Genomic DNA, 14,703 nt, shown 5'->3' on the forward strand with positions numbered 1-14,703 from the left:
CAGGGAACGGACGGCGGCGGCAGTGGGGCCGGGGGGCGGGCCGGGGGCGGCCGGGGGCGTGGCGGGACTGGGACTTCTCCCCCCCGCGCCATGGACGCGCCCTCGGCGGGGCCTGCTCCCGGGCGGAAGCGCCGCCCCGTCTGCCAGTCCCCGCGCCGCCGCCGCCGCCAGCGCCATGATCATCCCGGTCCGCTGCTTCACCTGCGGCAAGATCGTCGGCAACAAGTGGGAAGCCTACCTGGGGCTGCTGCAGGCCGAGTACACCGAGGGGTGAGGCTCCGGGCCGGGCGGCGTGCGGAGCCGGGGGCGGGGGGGGCCCTGCTGGGCGCGGGGTCGGCGGGTCGGGCCGGGGCGCGGGGGGCGGGGCGCGGGGGGCCCCGGAGGGACCAGGTGCCGGCCGCGAGCAAGGGGGCAGGCGGGCAGCGGGACTGCGGGACCGCGGGGACTTGCACACGGACCCCGGCAGGTCGTGGCTCCTGCCCGGCGCAGTTCGGTGCTCCCTGCCCTCCCGCCCTCGGAGGCCCCCGCGCCCGCGAGCCCGCGGCTCTGGGGTCGTGGGCCGGGCTTCCTGGCCACGGAGCCCTGCGGAGCGGGCCGTCCCGGGGCCGCTCTCCCGTCGCTGCCCGTCAGCGCGGGCGTCAGCACCGGCCTCGCGGGCGTCTGCACCTTTAACCCCGGCCTGCGGCGTTTGGGGTGAGCGGGGAGGCCAGGTTGCTGGGGAGTCTGTCGGAAAGACCGAGTGTGAGGGAACCGGCCGGAGGCCCTGGAAGCCCCGGGCAGGAACCGCCCAGCCCTGCGGCTTCCCAGCTCGGCGGCGCTGCACGTCGGAGCAGTGCTCTGGGGATTTTCTGGAAGCCCTTGGGGCAACAGGGGCTGGGCCCCAGGGACACTGACAACTCTAATCGGCTTGGGAAACGGCAGAGAGAGGCTCCCTCCGCGGGGGCGGGGAGGGGGGGCTTGCTCCAGCAGGGTTCGGGTCCTCCGTGTGCCCAGGACTGCCTGCCCCAACCGGGTGTGATCTGCCCCTCACCCACAGAGATGCCCTGGATGCGCTGGGCCTGAAGCGCTACTGCTGCCGCCGCATGCTGCTGGCACACGTGGACCTGATTGAGAAGCTGCTCAACTACGCGCCTCTGGAGAAGTGACAAGTGACCTGCTCACGCCCGTCACCCGGTCACCCGCTGTGCTCACCAGGGGCCGTCTGCGCCGTGCCCCCAGGCACTCCAGTGTGGTCGGGGTGGCATGGAGCATGCCTGTCCACCACCTGTGGATGTGTGTCCCTGCTCTGGAAAGAACTGTCCATTAAAGGTCTTTGCAGAACCATGAAGAGGTCCTAACAGTTGGCCTGGCTTTGTGGGACTCCCTGGTGTTTCTGTGTCCTGCCTCATGCTTGAAGCTGTTTGGGGATAGACGTGGCTCTCACCGTTCAGGGCCCAGAGGTGGCGGGGGTGGTGGAGGGCATCTCACAGCCCAGTGACAGTACACAGACAGCCAAGAGCACTCAGGTTGAGGGTCAGGAGACATTGGCCTGCCCACCACCAGGTTCTGGTTGACCTTTAGGACAAGCACGGAGATCCTCACATCCCTTCCCAGGATCTCAACAACCAGATATTTGAGCCCTGAGTGGAATAACTGCTGCAGTCTCGGCTGCCCATCCTGAGATCTTGCTGCCAGAAGCTTCTAGGCTCCAGCCAAGTTCCTGTGGAGGGGCAGGGATGGTGCCCAGCCTCCATAGCCAGCACTGAGACCCGCACAGTGGGTTGAGGGTGGCCCTGAGGAGGCTCTGCTGGGTGTCAGGGTTTGCCAAGCTCCCGGTGGCCTGGGTATTAGCACTTAATCCTACAGGCCTGCCCAAGAGCTATCTGTCCTATTCCAGGTCCACTGAGGCTTACAGCTGACAGCTGTCGCCCTGGACAGGAGTCTACCAGGCCCTAGTGCCCTTAAGCAGGCAGAAGGCAGGAGTGTGTGGTTAGAAGAGAGAAGGGGACTCTTGACACCGTCTTCAGGGCCAGCCCTGCTGCCCAGGTATCTGACATGCGGTCCTCTGAGGGCCAATGAGCAAACCTATCACGGCAGGGGGAGGAAGGGTCTGCCAGGGGTACATGCCCTGCAGAGCTCAGGCCTCTCCTGTCCTGTTCCAGAGGCCCTCTCCCCATCCCTAACGGCTACCCATGCCAGAAGGACGTTTGGAAACAAGCAGGTCTAGGCCATTTGAGGCCTCCATTGCCTCTGGCTCTCCCCACTGCCACCATTTTTCTGTCCCAGAACCGGCATGGTTCTGCTTCACAGCCTGTGCTCAGCGGTCCCTGCTACTGGCTGCCTCTCGCTGGAGTCCCATCAGTCTCCAGAATGTACCCCCCGGGCCCCAGCCCCTGTCCTGGCACTGGGTGGGTGGTTCTGTCCACCCTGGTGGGGGGAAGGCCCTGAGTACCAGGACCCTGACAGTCACTAACACAATAAGCTCAATCCATTCCACAAACGTTTATTGAGCGCCTATTGTGTGGCACGAGCAGTTCTAGGCATTTGTGATAACAGCAGTGAATAAAACCCACAAACCCCCTGCTTCTGGGAAGGAGAGAGGACTGTGGACAAGTAAATGTGTGGCCTTTGGGGAGAGAGGTGGGGAAGTCCAAGCAGAGGCTCGGGCAGCAGAGACTTCAGGACAAGAGGCCCAGGACCCCCAGGGCAGGACCGGGCTTACTTGGCTTTCCCAGGGATCTGCGGACACCTGGGACTCCTCACATGCAGGTGTCCTGTACTCCCTTCACCTACCCCACCCAGCCAAGTCCTCCTTAGACTGCATGGGAACATCTGGGGGTCTAGGAGCATCCTAGAGTGGGTCCGCCCCTCCAGCTGAGCGCAGGCATCAGGAACCCCAAGGTCCTGTGACCCCACTCACAGGCAGAGGTACTGCTCCTTCCCCACCCTGGGGGGGCAAGCTTCAGGCCTTTGGTCTGCAGAGAAAGGCACTTGTAGCTCCCTCTGAGGGTGGGGATCCCCAGAGGTTATGGTGATGGTTTGGGGGTGTGCACATGGGCTTAAGAACGCACCCTCCCTGGCAGAGTGGGGAGGGGGGAAGGAGCAGCATCCTGGAAGCCCAGCTCCTGGCCCTCAGTAGTGTCAGCTCAGTAGTCAGGTGGCGAGGCTGCGGCATACACAGTGGTACACCCATGCTCAGTAGTGTTCCAGCTTCAGGCTCTTGTACAGGCAGCATGTGAAGATCATGCCAAAGACCTGTGGCACAGGGCCAGCATGAGTGTGGCACAGTGCCAGCCACATAGTGTGCCCCAGCACCCACCAGGGCCTGTCCCACCCCACCCCCGAACCTGCACACAGGCGATGCCAATGCCCACAGCGCCGATGACCCTCAGGTGTTCCTGGATGAAGGTCTCCAGCTTGGTGATGCAGCCACCCTGGCAGAGTAGGGGTCAGGGCACTGAAGGGAGGCGATTCTAGCCACCCCCCCAACTGCTGCAGCCCGACCCCCCTCCAGGTGTGACCACACCAACCCCCAGCATCCTGGGCCCCTGGCTCCTCGGCCCTTCCCAGGGACCCCAGGCATCCACCAGCCTACCTCCACCTTGTAGATGTTGGAGGCGTGGTCCCGCTGCCCACAGCCAGGCACCACAGTCTTGCAGCAGCTGTCGGGAACCACACGGCCGCCCGCCTGGCCCGAGCGGATCCACTCACTGTCCCGCCAGTCTTGTGAGTTGTTGCTGCCACAGCAGTGGAACTGCGGTAGGAACACGGCCCAGGCTAAGTCCCTGTCCCACCCACCCCCATGGCAGGGTTCATACAGAGGTCCAGGGGTGCCCAAGGGGATGTGTATGCACCCCATGGCACCACCCACTCACCTCCTGTTGCAGCTTATCCACAGCACTGGTCACACCCTCATGGCCTGGCTGGTGGTACCGCTTGGTCATGGTGTCCTTCAGGTTGTCCTTGAGCTCAGCGTTCAGCTGGGGGTGAGGTGGTCACAGCTTCAGCTGTACAGCCTAAGATCCCTCAAGGTAGGTGGGGCAGGTGGAAGCAGGTGCTGACGATGGGGGAGAGGTTCGGGAAGGCTGCTGGCCTGGGAGGGGGTGGGCTGGGCTGGGAGAGTCACCAGGTGGCCATGGAGAGGGCTGGGGACAGGGAGAGAGATCCAGATCCCAGGGACACCTTCCTCCCCTCCTGAGCCCCTAGCTGGGCAGTTTGGGCACTGACTGGCAGGCTGTGCCTCCCTGCTGTCAGCCCTACCCACTGGGACACAGCCCCTACCCCCAGGGCCTCCTGGCCCAGTGGTCAGTTCTGGAGCATGGGGGATCATGTCTGTGTGTCTGTCTGCACATGTCTGTCCCTCCATGGTCCTGTCTGTCCAGGCTCCTCACCTGCTGGTAGTAGATGTAGGCCAGAATGCCAGCAATGATCTCCAGCAGAAAGATGATGAGGAGCAGGATGAAGTACTGGGGGTGAGCAGGGACCCAGTTAGGTGGGACTGGACACATGCAGTCCTATCCCATGAGGACTCCCAGTGTCCAGCACTGCAGAGCAGAGCCCCCAGCCTCCGATCCCAAGTGGCCACAGAGGGCTCTGGGCAGCAGGTGGGTGCTGGCGGTCCCTGATGCTTTCCCTCAGAGCTGGTGTCTTCCCTCAGCTAGCCCAGCTGGGATGTGGGGACTCAGGGCTGGACAAGTGCCCCCCCCCCCAGCACAGATAAGCACAGCACAGGCTATTCTCCAATGTCACACCTGACCCCCAACATTCCTTTCCTTCTCAGATCCAGCCCAGACAGCCTAGTGGGGAGCCCCCACTAACCAGGCGCAGCAGGTTCCGCCGCTCCTTGAAGGTGGCACAGCAGCCCAGAACGCCAGTCACCATGACGACAACGCCAGCCACCACCAGGATGTAGGCTGTGGCCAGGTAGGTGCCCGAGGCCAGCAAGCTGATATAGTCACTCTTGAGGGCCAGCGTCCAGATGCCCACTGCCATGACGGCCAGACCAGCCAGCTGTGGGCAGTGCACACTGGTCAGCACATCTGGCCCCAGGTCTAAGGGATGGGGCTGAGCCCCCAGGCCAAGGCTCCCTTCAGGGACCAGGGATGGGAGGGAGGAGACACCTGCCCGTGGCAGTCAGTGGGAGGGAGTCCTCACCCAGAAGCAGCAGTTGAAGGTGAAGAGCAGGTACTTGAGGCAGACGGTGCCACATGTCGTCTTCTCATTGAACTCCCCCATCCTGGGGCCGAGAGGCAAGGGGAGGTCAGATAGCTCACACCACCAGGACTTAACTGGGAGGCCAGCCAGACACCAGTGGGGATGGTAGGGAGGGGGACACCGATGCCCAGGCAAGCCCTGGGTTGAAGCCCAGCCAACCAGCTGCCCCGAATGAAGGTCCTGGGAAAGTGTTCACAAGAAGCAGGATGTCTCCTGGGAGAGCACTTCGAGGGCCCCCACCCCCAGCGCAGCCAGGGCCAGTGTCTGGTGCCCACAGCCAAGCTGAAGGCCAGGCCCTAGAAGGCCGAAGGGCCCGGCTTCTCTGCTCAGTGCCCAGCGCACAAAGGAGACATGGAGGACCCCAAGCATCACCGCTGACTCACCTCTGCTGGCAGCCAGGGTAGGAAGACCCGGCAGGTCCCTCAGGGTGAGCTCATGCAGGCCCCGCCCATCCCCCCCCCCAGAACATTCCCGGAGCTGCACGTCACAGTCTGGCAGGCTAGAGGCTAGCAGGCACCCACTGGAGGCTGAAGGATTGGAGGCCACTCAGACACAGGCTGATTGGCCCCTTACTAGCCACATAGCCTCAGGGAAGCCCCTTGGGTTTCTGTTAAAGGGAAGGCCTTCCTTTCTCCGAGCCAGGCTGGGAAGAAGAGACGGTGCTGGACAGGCAGAGCCAGCAGAAACACATGCCCCAGACCTCTGCTGGTCCTCACTACTGGAAAGGGGGCCACACCAACCCCAGCAAGATGCGAAGGGACACTTTGCCTGTCGCTGTGCAGAGTCTGCACTGGGGAGGGTGGGAGAGGGCCCCACGGCACAGATGGCAGCTGGACGCCCCCCTTCCCACGTTTCCAGACAGCACCACCCAGAGCTGAACTTTCACCACCCCACCCAGCACTTACCTGGCTGCTGGTGGAGACTGGCTCCTCTCTAAGACAGGTGGACGGAAGTTCCCTAAGAGCCTCCACTAGAAAGGCAGGGACAGGTCACAGGCCTGGCCGGCGCTGGCAGGATCGTATCACCCCTCCTTGTGGCCGCCTCTGGCAGTGGATCCGGACCAGCTGGGCTTCCGGAGTAGGCAGCGTCCACTCCCAGGGCAGGGAGGGGAGAGGCCAGGCCCGGTATTTTAGTCTGGGCTTGGGCGGGGCAGGGCAGAAAACATTTCTGGATAGTGTGATCCTGGAAGGGGAGGGACCACTCGCCTTCTCCAAGCACCCCGCTCTGGGCCTTCCTGCGGACCGGCCACTGCCCCTTACCCCGCCCAACAGCAGTACCTGCCGGCCAGGCAGGAAAAAAGACGCAGACCGCTGCCGCGGAGCTGGGGTACGGCGGCCCCTGGGCCCGGGCAGAGGCCCCAGCCCCCACGGCCCGCGCGCACAACCGGCAGAGGAGGGGCCCCGGTTTCCGGGAGTGCCTGGCGGATGTGAGCCCCCTTGGGACGCGCCGGCCAGAGATAGTTCCTGCGGCCGTGACACAGCTGCCCCAGCCCAGACCCTGCGACTCAGCCGGGGGTCTCGGCCGCCCGCGCCCCGCCCGCAGGACTGGACCCTGCGCTCCGCGCAGCCAGGCCCGGGGAGGCATCGGCGCGTTACCGCGTGGAGCCGCCGCCCCCGCCCGGACGAGCGACGTTGGAAGGAAGGGCACCGGTGTCCGGAGACAATGACCACGGTGCTCCGATGAGGCCGAAGGGGCCGCCAGGCCTGCGCAAAAACCCCGGGGGCGCCTCGCCCCCGCTCCGGGCGCCCCTCTGCCCACCCGGGCGCCGCTCTGCGCACCCGGCTCCCCGGCGGCCGGCTCCCTCCGGAAGGGGCTCGCGCGGCGGCTGCGGCCGGGCCCTCCCGGGCCTCCCGGGCCTCCCTCCAGACGCCTGCAGCCGGGCCCCGGAGTCCGGGACGCACGGCCCCTCCCGGCCCGTCTGGCCCGGCGGCGCACTCACCGGCCACGCGTCGGAGTCGGCGGGGCGGGCGGGGAGGGGCGATGGGGGCGGTGGCTCGGGGTGCGGAGACTGCGCGGCCGCCGGGGGCCTGCGAGAGCTGCGCGCCCCGCCCGCGCCCCGGGCCCCGCCCACGGCCCCAGGCCCCGCCCACGGCCCCGGCCCCAGGCCCCGCCCACGGCGGCGGGCGCGGGGCAGGTCCCGACAGTGCGCGGGCGGGCGGCGGCGGCGGCGGCGGGGTCCGCCCGGGACTGCGGAGGCGGGCGTGCTGCAGCCCGCGGGCGCCGCGGCCCCGCCAGGGACTCATACCCTCGGGAGACAGAGGAGCTGAGCGGGGGGCGGTGGAGACGGCGGCGGCCCGCCCGGCCGGGGCTCTGGACTGTGTCCGAGACCGCGCCCTCCTCCAGGCCCAGTTCCCGGTTCTCTCCTCCAAACGCAGGGGCCGCCTGGGGCTGCAGGGTCGGCAGGACAGATGCTGGCCTCTGTGGGGGAGGTCTGGAGTTGCGATCGGATGCAGGAGTGGGGTCTCTGGGCGCAGTATACAGGATGGCCTGGGTCCCTGCCAGAGACAGTCTGGTCTGGGAGGTCTGGGTCCTGGGAGGGCTGGCAAGGGCTGAGGGAGACCGGGTGGAGCCTGCTGACCTGCCAGACTGCAAAACGGACAGTGGGATTAAGGAGATGGAGCGTACCCCCAGCCCACCAGGCTCATTCCCCGACCCAGGGAGGGACGTCAGAATCTGCAGGCATTTAGAATAGCTCTGCGCAAACAGTGGGCAACACTCGTCCTCAGCTCTTTGCCCAGGGTTGGTGGTTCTGGCCAGCAGCTCCCAGCTTCCCAGAGAGGGTGGAGGAAGGAACAGAGAGGTGGCTGGAGACCTACCCCTTGGAGGTCCCGCTCAGGACTGGCTTGCCTCAAGTGGGCTGAGGTGGTCCACCCAGGGCCAGGTATGTGTGAGGACCGGTTTGGGGAGGAGGCTGGGAGCGGGCTCCTTAGTGAAACAATGGGCCTCAGTCCCCCTGTTCCTACAGAGGGCCCTATGGGACTTCAGCCTTAATGGACAGTGAGGTCTTGAAGGCATGACCAGAGACATACAGGGACATCCGTAGCCCCAGGTCCACAGGGCCAGGGACCCTTGCCACACAGGTACCATCCACTTGGTTGAGGGTACCATGGATACCCCATTTGTGTAGCACACGCATGCTGTGGCTTTTTACACATAGGCCAAGGAGGTCACAGTGCAGTCAATGGGCTTTATTGGGAGGAAGGAGTTTTTCTGCTGGTCAGAGATCGGTTTGATGGAATGGGGACAGGATGGGGACCAGCAGGGAGGAACATGAAACGGGCCGCTCCTCAGTTCCTTCATGTCTACATGCAGGCAGGCCAGGCAGTCCACGGAATAGAGCCCACATCCTGGATGGGCAGCCCCTAGCCACGATGCACCACCTTCAAGGGGCAGCTTCTCCAAGTAACGCCCAGTGAGTCACTCAGGGATGGTCAGCGGGCACTGGGAAGATGGCCAGAGCCACGTCTTGGAGGGCGAGCCCAGCTGCAGCAGCAGCAACAGCAGCAGGTGGGCCCTGGCGGGCGCGCCACTGCCAGGGCTTTCCTTCGGCCACTGCCCAGCCGCTTGGCCTCACAGGCATCCCTCTGGTCTCGCAGCCTCGTGTTCAGCTCCCTGGGGAAGGGGAGTCCAAGGTTCAAAGAGGTCTCAAGAGGCAGCATTCCAGGGTGGGGAATGTGGGCTCTGCTCTCCCTCACACCAGAAGAGAGGTGTCCCACTGGGGCTGCAGCAGGAGGGATGGAGGACAGACACAAGGAAGGACTTCCTCCAAGTGGGATGAGGCAGTGGTTAGGAATGTGGGGAGCTGGGAGCTCCCGAGTTGAGCCGAGCCCCTTCCCTCGTGGGGCCTGAGCCAGACCGCACCTGAGGAGCTCCAGCTGTCGCAGGAGGCTGAGCTTCTCTTTCTGCATGTTCCTTGAGACTGCGACCACCTCTCTGCAGGAGGGAGGTGGTGACCGGGATGCAGGAAGGCTCCTGCGACGGCCCATGACCCTAGCCCACACAGACCCTGAGGGCGGGCTGGGACAGGGGCTGGGGATGGAAGTGGCCCGGACCTGAGCCCCCAAAAGCGATCCCCGCCCCGCCTTCCCCGCCAGCCCCATGCCCTCCCAGGGCCCGCCCCAGAGGGATGGTCTCCTCCCCCGCCCCGAGGCACCGTAGGGTTTGCTCCTGGCGGCCCTGCAGGTCGCCCTCCAGTCTGCGGAGCTGCTCCTGCGCTCCCTCCAACTGAGTTCTCAGAGCCTCGTGGGCTAGCCACAGCTGGGCGTTCTGCGCCTGCGCCTCCAGCTGCTCGCTGGCCCGGGCCTGCAGCTGCTGTTCCAGCTGCGGAGATGGAGGGGCAAGGGGGATCGAAGCTGGGGAGAACCCCTCACCTCTCCTTCGGGGCACTGCGTTGCCCCTGACTCCCAAGGGTTGAAGCGCCGGGGACACTGAGGCACAGGGGGACCGCAGGTTCACCCAGGAGTACGTGGGTGACGGTGGGGACCGGCCAGGGGCGGGGGGGTGGGGGGCTGGCAGCTGGCGGCCACTCACCTCCCGCTGTCGCAGGCCCGCACGCTCCAGCTCCTGGTCGCGGTTCTGCAGCTCCAGCTCCAGGAGGCCTCTGCGCTCCTCCCGGGGGAGGTCCTGGGGTTCGCGGGGAGCTCCTGAGCCTCAGCGGAGGTGGGGGGCCAGGGCTGGGTGGAGCCGCTCGGGGAGGGCGGGGTCAGGGAGACGCGCGTCTGGGATTGGGCCGGACGAGGGCGGGGGCCAGGGGCGGGGGGGGGGGCTTCGGGCCCACCTGAGTCCGCAGGCGCTGGCGCTGCTCCCGAAGTTGCTGCTCCATCTCCTCGTACAGACACCGCACCTCCCTCTCGTGCTCGCTCTCCCGCCTTCGGGGACCGGGCGCAGGACAGCTGCTCTGAGCCTGCCGGCACTATAGACCCCAGCCCCGCCTCCACCGCCTCCCGGAGTCCTGCTCCGGGGCGCCAGGCCTCGCCCCGGCCCCAGCCCTCACCGCCGCAGCGCCTGCTCCAGGCTGTCCCGCTCTCGGGCCGCCTCCTCCAGGCAGGCCGACGCGCGCATCAGAACATCCTCGAAGGAGCCCAGCAGCTCCGGTCGCTCGCGCTGCAGCCGGGTCCAGAGCGTCCGCACCGCTCGCTGTCTGCAAGGGGAGTGCAGGAGCTGAAATTGAGGCGGGGCCTCCCCGACCCCATCCCTAAGGGTAAGCCCTCCGAGGCACCTGCAGCCCTGGATAGGCCAACTGCGTTTGTACATGCAGGGGATCCCTCTCGTGGGTGCTCTTGGCCCTGCCTGGGCTCAGCATGTATGGGACTTGGCGCGGCAGCCAGCTGTCTCCTGTGCACACAGGGCTGTGCCGGGCGCCTGCCCTTCTGCCCACAGCCTTGCCGGCTGCCCCCTGAAATGCAAATTCTGCGGGAAATCACGCTCAGCCCCTCCCAGGTGTCACAGCTGACAGAGCGACTGGGCCAGTCCCCGCGTGAGGACCCTGAGCAAGAACAGACGTCGGGCACCCTGGACAGGCAGCATGAACAGGGGGGCATAGAGGAGGGAACTGGGAGCCGCGCTGGCACCAACTCACTCGCCCAGGACAGGGGCCACCCCCAGCTGCTCCAGCGCCTGGCCGACTCTCTCCTCCTCCTCCTCCTCCTCCTCCTCCTCCAGGGAGCCCCCAGGGCCATGCACATCTGACCAGCCCGACTCAAAGGTTTCCTCTGGAGCCTGGGAGGGCAGTGCGCCCTGGGCTGATTCCACCCCCACAAACTTCCCTGTGGACATGAAGGTGAAATTACCAAGGCTGTGGGGGAGCACCCTGGCTTGGCCACCCACCCCACCCCCACGCACGCGCACTCACCCACACACACAAACACATCCTGTCCGTATCCCAAGCCCAGTTTCCTGTTTTTCTTCCTTATTCTGGTCTGATTCTTGGGCCAGGAACGGGAGGTAACACCCGGCCCAGGATGGAGCAAGCCTGGCTCCCAGCCCCACCTGGGTTTGGCACCTTAGGGAGGGGGTCATGGAGCAGGAGGGCCAGCTCCACACACAGCATCTGTGGGGGGCTCCCTCCGGTGCCTGTATGTGTTGACACCAGTACGTGCTCCGCGGGGAGGCTACAGAGAGGCACAGACTACCGTCTGTGTTGGGTGCGGGCCCCAGGGTGCCACATGTGCCAGTGGAGAGTCTCTGCGCAGCAGGGGGTAGGGAGGTGTCTTGGGGCTTAGCTCACCAAGACCAAGGCAGAACTCCCAAGCGGTGAGGAAGCCCATGTGGGCCTGATCCAGGCTTTCAAACACAGCCTCTAGCTGTTCCGGCGTGAGGGGCAGGTCGCTCTGCAGGCCCTAGCCAGGGAAGGATGGCACAGCTGAGGAGCCAAGGTCAGCCCCTGGCTGGGGCAGCTCTTGGGAGTGGGGATTCACCTGCAGGTCATGCCGAGTGATGAAGCCCTTGGCGTCCTTGTCACACAGCAGAAACAGTTCCTGGGCCTGCTGCAGCATCTCTGCCCTTGGCCTCACAGAGCCCGCCTCCTCCACCTCCTCCTCCTCCTCCTGGGCCTCCCCAGGACCCGGCTTCCTGGGCCTGGCCAGGGGAGGGGGGTTCCCTGCCATCATGTGCTGTGAAGTCAAGGCAGAGTCGGGGCCTGAGCAGAGCTCAAGAGACATGAGTGGGAGAAAGAGGGAAAGTGGAGTGGCCCTGGAAGAGGACTGGGCTGGGTGGCAGCCTGCGGGGAGTAAAGAGAGAAGGGCCTCCTCCTACCAGGTGGGAAGGTGGGACATGGCATGGCAGAGGTCCAGAGAGGAGCAGAGCTGGGGGTGGATGCTCCCTTGGGGGTACTGCTGTAGGAAGGGGTGTCGTGGCTGGGAGTGATGCAGGCTCCAAGCCTGTGGGGGCTGCCCAGGGAGCTAGAGGCTGCAGCTCAGGGGAAGCCAGTGCAGGACAGGAGCTGGGGAGGGCCACCTGGGGAGGGGGCAGCAGGAGAAGAAGAAGGCACCTGCTGGTGCCTGGTGATGGAAAATAAGGAGGTGGGGTCTCCTGGCAGCCGTGGGGGAGAGAGGTGGGGTGAGGGTCTGGACAGCGGGAGAAGGAGCTGAGCAGGTCCTAAGGCAGGGCACTGGACACCTGGCTGACCGCTGGGCCAGGGGGAGCGCGCGGCCAATCCTGGCTGAGCCTCCGAGGTCCTGGCCTCCAGCGGTCAGGGGACGACGCAAGCTCCTCCCCTCCTGCCGCAGCCCCTCCCACCGGGCCCCAGGGGTGCAGACGCGGGGTCTCCACCTGGGACACCGACGGGACACGAAGCCTTCCAAGGCCCTGGTCAGGAACGCGCCGGACCGACGCTGACGGCCCTTCCCCCAGCCCTGGGCGCTGGGGCCCCGCCAGACACCCCCCCCTGCGGTTCGCGGAACCTTCCCGGGGCCTCCCTCCCCGCGGGCGCCCCGCCCCCTCATCAGAGCCACCTGTCGTTCCCGCAACGCCCAGCTCCCGGATTTCCCAAGTTTACCCCCAGCACGGGGACACCCCCGACCTGGGGGGCCCCGGGTCCTCTCCTCCCAGCCCAGAACCTCGATTTTCTCTCCCCGCCCGTGTGATCTTCCCGGGGCGCGACCTCCCGAGAGGGCAAGTCTGAGGCCGGGCGGGCCGAGCGCGCGAGGGACTCCGGTCGCAGCCCGGTCCCCGGTGCCTCCCCGCCCCCCGCGGCTCGTGGGCTCCCGGGACCAGAGGCCATCCCGGCCGGGGCTGTGCGCGCGGCCCGGGCGGGGGGGAGCGGGGAAGGGGGGCGGCCGCCCCGCCGCCGCTCGGCTCCCGGGGCCCAGGGTGGGCGCGCCCCGGGTCGCCGGGGAGGCGGGCGCGGTGGGGCCCCCGAGGCGCCTACCTGCCGCCGCCCCTGCCGCGCGGTCCGCGGCTCCCCCGGAAGGCGGCGGCGCGCGGGGGCCCGGGCCCGGAGCAGCTCCCGCGGTCCTGCAGGAACTGGGACCCCGGCGAGGGCCGGGCCCGGGCGGAGCCGCCGCCGCCACCGTCGCCGTGTCTCCGCCTCCCGGCGCTGCCCCGGCCGCCCGGCCCTCGCCCCGCACCCCGCGGCGCCCCGGGTCTGTCCCGACAGGGCCGCGTTCCCCGCCGCGCGCAGATGCCCCCGGCGGCCCGGGGACCCTCCCCAAGCGGCGCGGCGGCAGGAGGGCGGGGCTGTCCCCGCGGATCCGGATTTAAGGCGCCAAAGTGTGTGCAGGACTAAGCCGGCGGGAGACCGACCAAAATACCCCCGATGCTCATCTCTCATCTCGCGGGTGCGGGGACCTCACTCCCTATGCTTTCCCAACTTTTGTCTTTCTTGTGGTTAAACGATCAACTCGTAATACATTACAAAATGGTATTTAAATCAGCGGCAGGATGCCTGTACCAGTGCGGGAGGGCAGGAGTGGGCGTCGGGGTCAAGGAGGCCTTCCCCTCAGCAGCCCGACCCTCAGCTCTCCTGGGACACAGCCCTGTCTTGGGTTCTCCTTCCCTTCCCGGAGCGCTGGGGGAAGGAGCTGGGTGGGGCCTGCACGGGACCTTCCTGCTGGGGGACAAGACCCATTCTCCTGCCAGGAGTCCCCCCACCCCTGCCCCCAGCCCAGCCTGCACCCACCTGGAGGGTGGTGGGGGTCCAGAAGCCTCTGCTTCTCCGGGGGCCTGGGATCCTGCTGAACTAGAACAGGTTGGGCCTATAGGACAGGACCTTGAGAGGGAGAGGGGGCCGGCTCCTGGCACAGGCACCCAGGGACCTGCCCAGCCGGCTCTCCCAGTCCTGCGGTCCCACCGTTATTGTTGGCAGGGGGCTGCCACCACTGCCACAGCTACCTGACCCCTTGGCAAGGACTGAGAGCTCTGGACGGCCAGCCAGCCACCCGGCTCTGCCCCAGAGCCCTTCACCCATGGGCCCTCACGGTCACCACGAAGGGCTGGCTGCATCCCCTCAGACAGGCCAGGACAGAGGACACTTTCAGGAAACTGTCTCCCATGGAACAAGGTCCAGCCTCCTCTGGGTCAGACCTCACCCTGCCTGACATTCTAGACCCTTCCTATATATTGGTAGGAGACTGGCTACCCTGTGTGGTGGGGAGGGGGACAGGGGATTGGGAAGGTGTGTTCGCTGGCCAGAGGGGTTGGCCCAGGGCCTCGCCCAGAGCCCTGCACCACATGCCCAAAGTGGAGCAGGCCCCGTGTGTCCCAGGTGTCCTGGAGTTCAGGTACTCAGCTTGGAAACCCCACCCTCCACGGCCATTCAACCCTGAGATCAGCCCCACACCAGCTGCGTCACCATGGAGTGGAGATGCAAACGCCACCTTTTGTAAACATTTCTTGGTTTTTATTTAGCAAGGATCTTGGTCCCAATATTTTCACTGGCCCTTGGAAAGTTAGGCCCAAGGGTCAGTCCGCAGACCTCAGGACAAAGCACAGCAAACATATGGGTCCTGGCCAGAGAGGTGGGCAAACCCCTGGAGGCCCACGAGTGCCTTTAGGGGAAGGCCTCAGGGCTGG

At 66.3% G+C, this 14,703-nt stretch overlaps 3 protein-coding genes across 12 annotated transcripts; 1 reads left to right on the forward strand and 2 right to left on the reverse strand.

The window, feature by feature from the left end:
* Positions 1–57: 57 nt before the first annotated feature.
* Positions 58–1,327, forward strand: POLR2L (RNA polymerase II, I and III subunit L). Its single transcript, XM_072790494.1, has 2 exons — positions 58–270; positions 1,037–1,327. Exons 1-2 carry the CDS (start codon positions 176–178, stop codon positions 1,143–1,145), a joined length of 204 nt encoding a protein of 67 aa, XP_072646595.1. The 5' UTR covers positions 58–175; the 3' UTR covers positions 1,146–1,327.
* A 1,139-nt stretch (positions 1,328–2,466) lies between these two features.
* On the reverse strand, positions 2,467–7,251 carry CD151 (CD151 molecule (Raph blood group)). 6 transcript variants are annotated; one of them, XM_072790481.1, is made up of 9 exons: positions 7,133–7,251; positions 6,099–6,332; positions 5,134–5,215; positions 4,798–4,989; positions 4,371–4,445; positions 3,855–3,959; positions 3,575–3,733; positions 3,327–3,413; positions 2,467–3,234 (listed from the first exon to the last, which is right to left on the reverse strand). In XM_072790481.1, the coding sequence occupies exons 3-9, from the start codon at positions 5,212–5,214 to the stop codon at positions 3,175–3,177; spliced, it is 759 nt and encodes a 252-aa protein (XP_072646582.1). In that variant the 5' UTR covers position 5,215; positions 6,099–6,332; positions 7,133–7,251; the 3' UTR covers positions 2,467–3,174. The 6 variants fall into 6 exon arrangements, with proteins under 6 accessions (XP_072646582.1, XP_072646584.1, XP_072646588.1 ...); XM_072790483.1 differs by having other exon boundaries at positions 6,099–6,163; positions 7,133–7,246; XM_072790487.1 differs by having other exon boundaries at positions 5,134–5,373; positions 6,099–6,163; positions 7,133–7,246.
* Positions 7,252–8,366: 1,115 nt separating this feature from the next.
* CRACR2B (calcium release activated channel regulator 2B) lies at positions 8,367–13,968 on the reverse strand. 5 transcript variants are annotated; one of them, XM_072790499.1, is made up of 11 exons: positions 13,061–13,160; positions 11,947–12,147; positions 11,610–11,804; positions 11,420–11,531; positions 10,772–10,958; positions 10,187–10,333; positions 9,971–10,061; positions 9,724–9,816; positions 9,347–9,513; positions 9,055–9,126; positions 8,367–8,805 (listed from the first exon to the last, which is right to left on the reverse strand). In XM_072790499.1, the coding sequence occupies exons 3-11, from the start codon at positions 11,799–11,801 to the stop codon at positions 8,625–8,627; spliced, it is 1,242 nt and encodes a 413-aa protein (XP_072646600.1). In that variant the 5' UTR covers positions 11,802–11,804; positions 11,947–12,147; positions 13,061–13,160; the 3' UTR covers positions 8,367–8,624. The 5 variants fall into 5 exon arrangements, with proteins under 5 accessions (XP_072646600.1, XP_072646601.1, XP_072646598.1 ...); XM_072790500.1 differs by lacking the exons at positions 11,947–12,147; positions 13,061–13,160 and adding an exon at positions 13,811–13,968 and having other exon boundaries at positions 11,420–11,522; XM_072790497.1 differs by lacking the exons at positions 11,947–12,147; positions 13,061–13,160 and adding an exon at positions 13,811–13,968.
* Between the last annotated feature and the right edge of the window lie 735 nt (positions 13,969–14,703).

The sequence above is a fragment of the Canis lupus genome, chromosome 21, assembly GCF_048164855.1.
Source record: "Canis lupus baileyi chromosome 21, mCanLup2.hap1, whole genome shotgun sequence".
Classification (NCBI taxonomy): domain Eukaryota; kingdom Metazoa; phylum Chordata; class Mammalia; order Carnivora; family Canidae; genus Canis; species Canis lupus.